The sequence below is a fragment of the Tyto alba genome, unplaced genomic scaffold, assembly GCF_018691265.1.
Source record: "Tyto alba isolate M040663 unplaced genomic scaffold, T.alba_DEE_v4.0 Super-Scaffold_6, whole genome shotgun sequence".
Taxonomy (NCBI): Eukaryota; Metazoa; Chordata; class Aves; order Strigiformes; family Tytonidae; genus Tyto; species Tyto alba.
Genome location: NW_024881327.1, coordinates 36,072,839 through 36,084,948, shown reverse-complemented (window position 1 = coordinate 36,084,948; position 12,110 = coordinate 36,072,839). Strand labels below are relative to the sequence as shown.

The window sequence follows — 12,110 nt, the reverse complement described above, 5'->3', positions numbered from 1 at the left end:
GACAGTATGTTCAACCAGGGCTTATACTGAATACAGAATGGAGGGGTGCAATGGGGCTAACTGGGAAGACTGTGAGAAAAAGGCTGGTGAATTCAGGTTGACAGGAGGTGGTGCAGGTGGTGGCTTTATGGTCAGAGCTTTAGGGGATCAGAAATAAACACACATGTAAACCAGTATGTAGAAAATCATCAGAATTTAGACAGACTCCTTGAAAGGATGGGGTTGGAAATGATGCTTGGATTATGGCCTTTAGTGGTATGAAGCAAGTCTCTGCAAGGGGAAGAGAATGAATGGGATTCTGGACTCTTTCTCACATTCATTTTGGCTGTGGACTGGTATTTTTCCAAGCACGAATAACTCTGTGTAATACAGAAACATATCGTAGCAACTGACAGTGAAAACTTGTTTCGTGAAATTCAAAATAGTAAACTCATTAGAGTAAAAGATACTACCTTCCCCTCCAGTAAAGACTTACAGCATTCACTCATCCAAGCACCTATAATAACATCTCTTCCTCCTCTTTATCCTTCCAATAACCAAGACCTAGAGATCATAAGTTCAGAAGTGGCAGAAAAACTCACATCACCCTCAGCAGGCTTTGGATACAGTCTACAACACATACTCTTCATTCTCTCATCTACAATTTCAATCTTGATCTACTAATTCCAGAATACTGTGAAGCTCTCTAATCATCATCATCATCAGTTTGATTTACAGCTCAGCACTTCCCTTCTAGAACATTTGTACAGGTGAATATACATGAGTAAAGCTTCACACAAGGACTACAGAGGCAATCTGCAGTTTAAAAAAATGCATGTATTATGTGGCATGCATTTTGTGAGAGGGATGGTTAAATATTCTATAAACAATTACTAAATTGTCAATGGAATTCAATAAATGATGTTTTAAAAAAAAACTAATTATTTGTTACAATAACCAGCTACTATTGCCATTTTGTATGTGAAGGTTTGTAAACTACTTCCATTTGAGAAGTAATTGATTCCATTTTTATCATTTGCTCAAGTTTATGTGGCTGTTCACATCCAAAGAGATGATAACATCTATTTGCAGCAAATTATACATTATAATTCCTCATTCAAAAGCTGTAATGGAAAACAAAATGCTAATTTATGCTGTAAACGGAAGTACAGAATCATAATCACTCATTGTTAACATTAGGAACTAAATTGCTCTTGCAAATAATAAAATGGGTTAAAAATGTGGAAGGCTTTTGTGAGCCAAAGTACCAGTGCCTCTTACTCGCTCATGTGTTATATTACAAGTGATCAAACGAACCTTTTCTCTTCATGCCAACGCAAACCACCCCTTTTTGAGGGAAAGAATAATGGTCTTATGATTGTAACATAAGGACACATGTCAGGTGATCGTTCCGCCCACAAATCTCCAACCAGCTTCCCAAATATAGGCTTTCACGCGCTCTCTGCTAGGTAAACTCAGCTATGTGCAGAGGCTGCCTACATGAGCAAGTAACACAGAAGATCTGTAAGACTGGAAGAGCCAGACTCAGCTGGTGCTGAAGATCCGAGGTCTACACTCTGTGCTTCGCAGCACACACTTCGGGGGGTGGTTCGTTTGATTATTTAACTTCATTCTACCTCTGGTCTCATCTCATTAACTGAACGTCCATTTGTAGCTCAAATGCACCAAGGGTACTCCTGAAACACGTCTCCCGGTTCAGCTCTATCCAACAGGAATTCCGCTCATTTGCAGCAAGCCCAAGCTACGGCACTAACCAAAGCACAGCAGAGCTGGGATGAATGCAGCACACCCCTGCTCCCAAGAAAAGTGCTAGTGTGGACGCACCTCTCATAATTTCGAGTCCCAGTGCATCCATATGGAACGGAGAGTGCCCAATTTCTCTTTTCAGAATTAGGACCACAGTGTCGCAAGCGCCATATCCAGAGCAAGGGTCACTCGGCTATTAATCTCTCTTCACCTTAATTTTACCCTTAGTGTAGAAACAGTAACACATAGCTACTTAGCAGAAGGAAAATCTCAAATGACACTTGTGGAGAACACAGAATTTGACAAAAAATACTTTAGAACTGTTGGGTTTCCGTCCTTTTGAGCAATTTTACAGTCCTATAGGTTTTAAACATACAAGGAGATTTGCTCACACAGCAAACAGACACATCAGAGGAAATAAAAAAAAAAAAAACACCAACACATTAGGACTGTGCACCTGCTCTTCCACATTTCATTAAGCCTCTACACCTAAATGTACGTCAGGTTCTCTCCTATGTGCATCCGTTGTGCTGGTATCCCTCAGTGATACCTTCTGGTCATGGCGAGACAAACTGGATCGCAAGCATCCACACTGCCTCAGGAAAAAACAGTAAAAACCCATTAACTTTTGGTAAATCAGATCAGATTATTATAATCTAAATTATAAATGCCAGGTAATACGTTAAAAAAAAATGTATATGTTTGTAAATAAGCTGCCATTTGTAAACAAGACTCTTCTAGCTTACATTATATATCTAAAGCCCCTGTAAAATAGCTAATTTGACAGGTTTTTTCAGTTACTAGTACTAAAAAAATACAATTATGTTATCAAAAATTGAAAACTGCCTTTTAGGTGACCAAAAGAAAGTAAGTTCTACTGCTTCATGTAGTAAATCATTTTACTGCTGCCCTTTTATATTTAATACCCTTCTGCAGTACACATTTATCTCTACACTAGCAAAGTGTACTCATTGATTTCCTATGGTCTCTCTGGAAGAAGGTTCTGCTTCCCTGATGATGAGTACAAAGGGTGGATGACCCCATTCTCATTCCAATGCAAACCCTGCACTTTTACATTTCTGCTTAGACCACATGAACATTTGACCAGCTAAGAACTCCCTGCCCTCTCCTACAGAACACATTGCTAGAACTACTGACATTTTCTCCTGAATACAACTGCATTTTTGAAAATCCCGTCTTACGGATAAAGCACTAAAATGTGTTAGTTCATCACGGCCATAACTGTAACTTACAATTTGCACATGAGCTTTTCTTCTAAACTAAGATACACAAATAACATCTTGCCCATTTTCTGCATGTGCTTTAAATTCACGTGATTGTGCTGTACTGTACCACTATTAGCTGTTTTGCTCTGGGGCATAAGGAAATGGTTTGTACCCAGTTTGAACTGTGCTTTTTTGCCAGATGAGGCTGCCATCAGAATACACTTTTCAAAGTCACTATGTTGAATGACCACTTAAGGCTCTAATCTCCAAAAGAAAATCACTAATACCTGTTTTATTAAACTACGTCTTGCTCATTATCTTATTGTTTACCTTTTGCTGGGATGCCAAGAAAATAGGTCTCTTCAGTTTCACTTTCATTTTTACTGTGTTCCATTTTCCCAGCTTTGTACACCAGCACACAACACCCCTTGGATATAGAAAAGTCAGGAAAACTTCAAATAAAGGATTAACTTCTTTTTTTTTTTTAATTACCAAGTCTTTTCTGCTAACACTAAACCAAGACTCCTGCTTTTTTTTTAACTAATTTCATCTTGATAGTGTCCTTTTAATTTACAGATGTTACGGAGCTTTCCTAAAATATAACCAAAGTTTCATGGTTTTATTCCATTGATTTTCACAGCCAAATAATGTACAACTATCAACTGAGGCTTTCTTCCATTAGAAAAAGGTCTACAAAAATCATAAAGTGCACATTGATATAGTATCTCTCATTCAGCATCCTCATACACATATATACTTAGTGTATGTTATGTATGTGCAGTGCATTAACACAAGCTCATCTAGCATATTTCCAAACCTGCACAGACTCCGAGTTTTACTATTTTAATTAAAAATAAAAATTAAAAAAAAAAATCCAGAAACCATGGAAACAAAAATAACTCCAACAGTCTCACTGACTATGGGCCAAAATAGAAACAGCCATTGGACTTACTCTATTTAAAAGAAGAAAATGTACAAAAGCAATATATTGCATTCAGTCCAGCACCCCAAAAATACTGACAGAAAGCTCTGACTGCACTAGGGTACTTGTGTCCCTGCATACGTAAAGAGAAACAGCCAAGCCACAGATTTTGCACTTAGCTTAATCTTTCACTGACTTCCTTCTATCCACAGAATACATTCTGTGAAAGTATGTTGTATAAAGTACTGCCATGTTTGAAAACACAGAAGAAAGAGATGGTGCCAGGTAACAAACCCTCAGCTGAGTGTTGCAGGGGAAAATCTCTGAAATAATGGTAGTAATCAGGCAGCGTACTCTCATTTTACTTCTATACTGCAGGGATTTTCTTGAGATTGAAATAGAATAAGTATCCAGATTTATGCCTTAGTCATAGGATTTCATTCATGAACTACATTTCAAATTGTTTTCAAGCACTACCCAACCATACAGATTAGTAACACAACAACATATCCAGTTCTGGACTGGAGAGTGAAAAATAATTAATACAAATAATGCTGCCAGTTCAGCATGGACAGGTTATGCCTAAGAATATTACTGCTCTTGCAAGGCTGAATACCCCCTTTGCAGTACTTAGAAAGAGCTGTTCTTTCCTCATGACTACTAATTAAGAAACAGATGTAAAGAGAATTTCAGTAAGCCAGACGATATACTCAGGAAGTTTCTGGTGAACACATATTCACAAAATAAAGACCTAAAAGTAGAATGTTTATGGACGGTCTAGAAATGCAGATCACAGAATGAGTCAACAGGAAATCTACTGGATATTCCTTCACCTCAGGTTTACACACACTGGCAAGACAACACAGGTACAACTCATAGTTCTCAGGATTTAAGTCTACAAGTTTGTCTAGTCTAGAATTTGGCATAATGATTAAGTCCCTGTACTAAAATAACTGTAAAAAAAGACTGCAAACTTCAGGAGAATAGTCAATCTTTTTGCAGTTCCCCTTAGTAATGCAGAGTCTTATTTGTAACTATTATAGAGCCTTATTTTCTGGGAGACTGTCTCAGAAATGGATTCAAATTAGACTTCATAAAGTTTCCAGACATAATTTTCCCAATACGAGTTTTTTCTGTGATGTACTTTGGTATTTAATATGCAATGGGAAAAGTTCCTTCCAAGAGCATTACCAACAAATCATGCATATAATCTTACGCTTAAAAATGAACTGCGATAATGCATCAAAAATATAAAAGTCGAAACACATTTCTCAACCTTCCTGAATTATACAGCAAATGCCCTAGCTCTGCTTTCGAAACTGTCAGATAGTATATTACACTTCTTGAAGAAATCACTGTTCTTTTTAACTTGACTGGTTCCATTATTAAGTCTTATTTTGATTACTTACACTCTCATTAAAGTCTTGAGATGCCAGGAAAAGATTCTTTTAGTAAGCTATGGCTGAACCACTATTGATATTATACAAGGGATCCTTTTACCTTGTACTAGATGTTGAGAGTGCATCATATTGATCTAGGAATAAAAAACTATTTTTCCAGTAGTCAACCCATGTTCTCATCTCAGCACTTTTTTTAAAGTTTTTCTGTTTGCTGTTTTGTTTTAAACAGAGTATAGAAAACAAATTCTATTTCAGCTACGTTGCTATATATAGCAAGAAGAAATGGTTTGCAAGCTTTTTTTTTTTTTTTTTTTTGGATGCGATTCAGGTAAAAACAAACAAACATGAATATAGCTGACTGTCAAATTTAAGCCAACTCTGCCTTTTTAAGTGTTAAAATTTGTAAGAAAAATCTATTTGCAGCAAAATCCCATATTCATTTTGATTTCATATTCAGACTAACATCTACTGCTAATCCTCAGCTGGTGAATTTGACTGATGTAAATGCTAACGTAATGCGCAAAAGATGAAAATAGAAAGGAGCCTTGAGTACCAGGAAGAATATGTATCTTAAAAATTCTTCTCATCTTCAGCCTCGAAAGTCTTGCAAGCTCATCTGTTCCCGTCGTAATGCTATATAATGATTACACCTTCTCCTTCTAAACTCCTTTCCTAATCATGCATATTTAATTCAACTTTGTGTGTCTCTCCTACAGTTTATATAGTCCTTCTATAAATAGACCTTCTGCATCCTGAATTATCTCCCCTGTTTTCCCTTAGATACAGTTCAACATTGGTATTTAGACTAGATCAACTCTGGATTTGTCAGTAATTCTCCCTGCTTGCATCGTGATACGGGCTTGCTCTCCTGAAAAGAAATGTAAGGGAGCCTATCATTTCATAACGCCATCCTTTCACAGAACTGTTTCACTACAGTATAAAACTAACTTTAGATAAAGGAACTGGTTCAAACCTGATTTTACTGTCTGCGTTCCTAACCATTTCCCCCCCCTCTGATGGTTTCAACGGAGTCTCCGTATGACTGCCTGCCTTTTACACAGGGCACACACCCTTCTTAAATCTCAGTTACTTGCGTGGACTCGCATTTCGCAGGGAGATGACGGACCCGCTCCGCCGGGCTCAGCGCAGGGGCGCCGGGGAACGCTCGCCGCCGCCGAGCCAACTTCAGCGGCACCCGGGCCCCCAGCCCCCTCCGGCGGCGTCCAGGGGCTGCCCGGCTGCCGGGGCCCCGGGCCCCCAGCCCCCTCCGGCGGCGTCCAGGGGCTGCCCGGTTGCCGGGGCCCCGGGCCCCCAGCCCCCTCCGGCGGCGTCCAGGGGCTGCCCGGCTGCCGGGGCCCCGGGCCCCACCGCCGGAGGAGGGGCCCCGCTCCCCGCCGCCGCGGCCTCCCTAACTCCGGGAGGAGCGCGGCGTTCCTCGCGGCGAGGTGTCACCCTAAAACCGGCAACTGCTAGTTGGGGCGTTTCGGTTCCCTGGAAGCCGGGGGATGGCAAGCTGCGCCCCGTTCCCTCAGCTCAGCGGGCTCCGCAGGGAAGGAACGGGGAGCCCACCCACCCCACCCCCCCCCGCCGCCCCCGCAGCTCGGGGGTGCCGTTCGCCGGCCCCGCACCCCGCTCCCACCCGCGGCTCAACTTTTCCCGTCACGGCAGCACCAGAAACCCCCTTACACACGCACACACACACACACACAGACACGTAGTTTATAAATGACAGTTGCCTGTAGACTTTCACCAGACAAGCAGCGGGGGCAGCAGACTACAACAGTTATTTAATTAAAGGCGTTTTGGAGGCTCCCGGAATAGCTCTCTACCTCCGAGGCGCGATTTTCTGGTTTCTCCACGCTCTCCCTCCGCACCTCGCCAGCCACCCCCCCGCCCCCCCAAACCCCCCTCCGCGGCCCGATCCGGGAGACACCGACCCGGCCGGAGGAGCCGGTGCTGCCCGGCTGTGCGCCCTGCATTGCACAGTCATCAAAGTTAAGTGCGTGGTGGAGGAGCGGGGGGGGGGGGGGCTGAAGCAGAAAGCAGGCGGGTAAGCCGAACTATGTCCACCTCGGCGGGATCCGAAATGAGGAGGCTGAATGCATATGCAGCCATTTGCGAGGGAGAGTGGAACGGCTCTATTTGTGTGTATGGGGGGGGGGGGGGGGGGGGGGTCCCTCTCGCACCGAGCCTGCCACTCGCACGCCAGCTCCCCGGCAAACTCGCCTGGTTGCCCTCCGCGGGGACCCGCGGTGCGCGGAGGGCGGCGGCGAGCGCAGCCGCGGGGCTGGCTCGGGGACGCTTCGCTCGAGTTGCCTCGTTGTGCCCCGAGTTGCTCCCGGGTACCGCGCAGCCCTCCGCGCACTACGGCTCCCCGCTCCCCAGCCCTCCTCCCGCTCCTCTTCCTCACGAGTAGGGGCGGAGGCGGAGGGAAGGGTGCTGGAAGGCACACGGAAAAGGGCTCTTTTCTGTCATTTGTTTCCTCGGCTGATTCCCACCCCCCCCCGCCCTCAACACACGCTCAACAGAAACACTTCTAGACCCTTCCCGCACACACGGACACCACCTTCGCCTCCCCCGAGGAGACCGGCGAGCGCGCCTCGGAGCACCGGCCACCTCTTACCTGGTTGTAGGAGGTCTCCCAGGAGGAGGTGTAGTTGTAAAAGAAGGAGGAGAAGCAAGCGTCTTCCGACAGCCCGCAGCCAGCCATCCTCTGCGCGCAAAACCTCTTCGGGAAGGCACGCAGCAGCCTTCGCAAACTCTTGCCTCTTGCGCGATCGCCGCCGCTGCTGCCACCGCGGAGCGTGTGCCGAACAGCTTCGCCCCGGCGGCGGCTGGCGCGGGTGCGGGAGGGAGGGAGGGAAGGAGGGAGCGGGGCGGGATGGAGTGTCGGTGTGTCCGTCTGGGCGCGCGTCTGTTTGGGGAGGCACGGAGGCGCCGGGGCCGGCGTCACGTGCGCGCGCTCACTCCGCCGCCGCCGCCGGGGACGGGCTGCGCTACGGGCCCCGGCACCGGCTCAGCAGCGCCAGGCGCCCTCCCCATCCCCACCCGGCCCCGGCCCCGCTCGGCGCCGCAGCCCGCGGGAGGAAACAAGGGGGCGCTTGCGGGACCTGCGGCCGCACCGCGGCGGGGAGGGAGCGGGCGAGTGGCGACGCGCCTCCTTCCCCCGCCGCGCCGGGGCAGCGCCGCCGCGGGCGGGACCGCCCTCCCCTCCCCTCCCCTCCCCTCCCTCCCGGCCCCCCCGCCCCGCCCCGCGCCCCGCCTGAAAAGTTGGAGCCGGGTTTGCAACCGAGACCCGGCCCGGGGCGGGGGGGGGGGGGCGAGGTGAGGGGGGCGGAGCGCCGCCGCCCTCCCGCCCGCGGGAAACTTCCCCTCAGGGTCGCCAGCCGGTCCCCGTGGCGTCAGGCACCATTTCCCTTGCTTTTTTTTCTTTTCGCGGGGAGTATTCCCCTCAGCACCCCTTTTCCGAGGAGAGGGAAGAAAAGCGGAATATTTGTTTATCTTTTTATTTATTATTTTTGCGAAGCGTGTCCGTGGCACCGGGGAGGCGCCGCCCCCCCGCCCGTGCCGGTGCCGGTCGCTGTCGCAGCCGCGGTGACGCCGCCGCCCCAGAGCAGAAAAGTCAAACCGACGGCCCAGATGCCGTCGTCAGGTTGTTCGTCGGACAGAGCGAAATCAGACCGAATCTAATGATTTTAAAGTGTTTGCCGAGCAATTAGCAGAAATAGCCCGGATTGCGTTGACCGTGGTCCTTGAGCATTCCGTATCCTGCTCCCACAGCCAGCACCTCAAGCACAGGCCTCTGGCAAGGGGAATGTTTTCCTCCTCAGCCAACACTGATACCACAGAACCCCGATAATTATAAAGGGAAAGCAAATACTGTAGGTGGTAATTGTTTGGGTTTTTTTTTTCCCGAACAATTATTCTGTTTCATATAAGAATATATTGTATGTTTTTAATTAAAAAAAAAAAAAATCATTATTTTTACTTTCAAATCATAGCTGGGAGAGCCAGTGGTTTGTTGAGCAGCACACAGCACAGTCCTAACTGCCTATAGCCATCAATGGAAAAGACTAGAAACAGTTTTCTGCCGCAGTTCAGACCAAAGGCCCACTGGAGCTCCTCCATCCCCCTCACCTGATGCTTGGTGGAAGAAACCACCATTTAGAAAGGTCAAAGGATTCCACAGGTATTACTACTTGTTGAGGAAATCTTTTCTTCATTCTCTAACTGTGGCATGAGCAGGGAATACCATGTAACACACCTGAGTGTAGTAGAAGCTTGGCTTTTTGATGTGAGTTGACTTTGAATGAATGAAGGCTAGCCAAGAATACCTGAATTCATCACCCAGAGGAACCTTTGTGACAGGCAGCTCTGTTCCATAAGAGGTCAAAGAGCATTTCATCCTGCCCTAAACCATGTAAAAATACAGCAGGAAGGGTCCCAGCAACAGAATATGGAAACTACATCAGAAAGAAGGTGCTCGCTATGTCCACAACGATTCATTTTTCAAATTGCTTCAGTATTTTCCTTCAGAGACATCAGCTGGTTAATGCTGCTCATCAGTGGCCCAAAAACCTTCATGTGGTTTAAGTATGTATTTCAACTTTTCAGACAGCAACAATTAAGGCATAACATTCTACTTCACCATTCTTCTTGAATTGTTTTCTTCCCTTCTCTCTGAGGGGGCAGTGTTCAAAGCATGTCACTTCTAAAATTTTAAGCAACTTGACATTGTATGTTTCATCTTCATATTAAGTCTTAGTGCATTCCATCCTGACTGTACTCCAGCACTGCCTGACCTCTGAGCTATTTATTCTGTTCAGGTAAAGTTTGCACTATGAAATTCAACGATTTGAACCAAAGTTCCTACATTTTGAACTGAAAATCCTACAGTTTAGACTCTTTTCCTTTCTTTTATATTCCCCCTCTTTTGCTTTTCTTTTCCTTTTTTTTTTTTTTTTTTTTTTTACTTCCCTAGTACCTGATGTAAGTACACACTTCAGTAGGTGGCATTTACCCTACTTCCTCTCCTCTAGTGACAGACATACTTTCTGCCCCTTCAATGCAATGTTCTCTAAGTCTCAAAACAGATTATGGTTCTTAAATGTTTGGGGAGTTTCTTATCTTTTCCTTCAAACATTGTTCCTCATCCTGCTGTTAACCATTTGCTCTAGCTCAAAATCTCTTCATCTGAAGTTCAGAGAGTTGCCCCTGGGGGACCATCACCGGTAGGAGGTTAAGCTTAATTGCACAGTGATCAGTTACTAATGGAGATCCAGCTGTAGTCTTTTCTTATAGCTGTGAACTACTCAGAACCTATTCAAGGCCTTTTCGGAGCACAGAGCTGGCAGCAAAACAGGATCTGAAAACTTATTTATAGCATTATGTATTGTTCCTCCAGACCATTTGTATATGTTTTCAGTCAACCAGCCATTACTGAAATGGCTAATAACCTATTTGTCTATCGCATGATTTAACACACTAACATCACTGTTATGGTGATGTTGGTGATGAAGCAAAAAAACTTTGTATGTTACTTCTATTACTAGAAGTGTAACCAAGCATAATAAAATACACAAAAAAAAAAAAAACATTGGCTAATACTCCATCCCAGTGTGCTAGCAGCTCCATAGAAAAGATGCTAAAGTGTATTCAGTCCTGGGGGCCAAAAGGAGTAAAGTGGAGATAAAATAAACTTTTGCAAAGAACTTGGAACAAATGGATTGGTGAGGGGTGGAAAGCAGAATCCAAGAAATGTTTGAACAACAAAAGTAACATCAGGATAATGATTAATACTCCATCTGGTGCAGGTGGAACAGACAAAATTACTCAGATCTCTTCAGAGACGCACACAGCATAATACTATGCAGTTAGGACGTGCCAGAATACTAGGTAAAGCATTGCTAAGCAGCTAGAAAGACATCTTGTTAAATATAGTCTAGAATTTAATTTGGTCTGCTCTTTGCTTCCATGTTTTCAGCTTAAAGACTTTGAAAGTCTATTAAATAAACTAGAAACAGTTTTTGGGGCGGGGGGGAGGAGGCGGGGAAAGAGGGGTTTTGGTTTTTTTTACCTCAAAGTCTGGTATGGGAATCGGGTGAATCAGGGAGAATTGCTCCCACAGACAGCAAGACAGCACATCCTCTTTCCCCAAGAATGGTGCACAGAGACTAAGGGCAGAACTGGTACCAGATAGATCTGGTACCACCAAGTTCGAGTTTTGGAAGAGACCTCTCAAAGAGTAAATGTACCCCATTGTTGCAGGCAAAAGACAGAGCATCACGAAGGCATCTTTCTTTTCTTTACGCAGAGTGATCTCGAGAAATTCCCCGGAAAGCAAGGCTTCTAGAGGTTTTTGGTTTGAGAAGCATATGAAGAATTTGAGATAGAAAGGACATACATCTTCAACTTTCATATTCCCTATAAGCAGCCAGATTTCTACCAGAACAGTCCCAAGAGGATCAGGATTCAACTCAGCTGTAGCCTCTAAACTAAGATTCTACAACACAAAGTGATACTCCATGGCTGTACATTTTGTTTAGGCAGTTTAGTGTCCCTGCAATAATCAGTGTAGTATCTAAATTGAGTGCTGTGATCCCCACTATTTGTAAAGCTTGCAATCATAAATACCTCAGAATGTTTTATGGGTACTGTTCTTTTATTCACCGTTGTCACTTTTTTTTTTTTCCTCAAGTTTTCAGCATTAGCAGACACATGTAACTTTTTTTTTACTCCTGACTCTACTAGACTTCGTTAGCTGAAAATCCCTTCTCAGGGCAAAAGCCTATAATATCAGATAGTATGAAATAAAGT

At 44.9% G+C, this 12,110-nt stretch overlaps 1 protein-coding gene across 1 annotated transcript in view; it reads right to left on the bottom strand.

The window, feature by feature from the left end:
- The window catches only part of PPARGC1A (PPARG coactivator 1 alpha), a 375,257-nt gene extending 366,820 nt beyond the window's left edge, over positions 1-8,437 (bottom strand). Inside the window, exon 1 of the mRNA XM_032984531.2 lies at positions 7,918-8,437. Coding sequence (XP_032840422.2) covers positions 7,918-8,004 — 87 coding nt within the window. The 5' untranslated portion in view covers positions 8,005-8,437. The remainder of the gene's footprint in view (positions 1-7,917) is intronic.
- Positions 8,438-12,110: the final 3,673 nt, after the last annotated feature.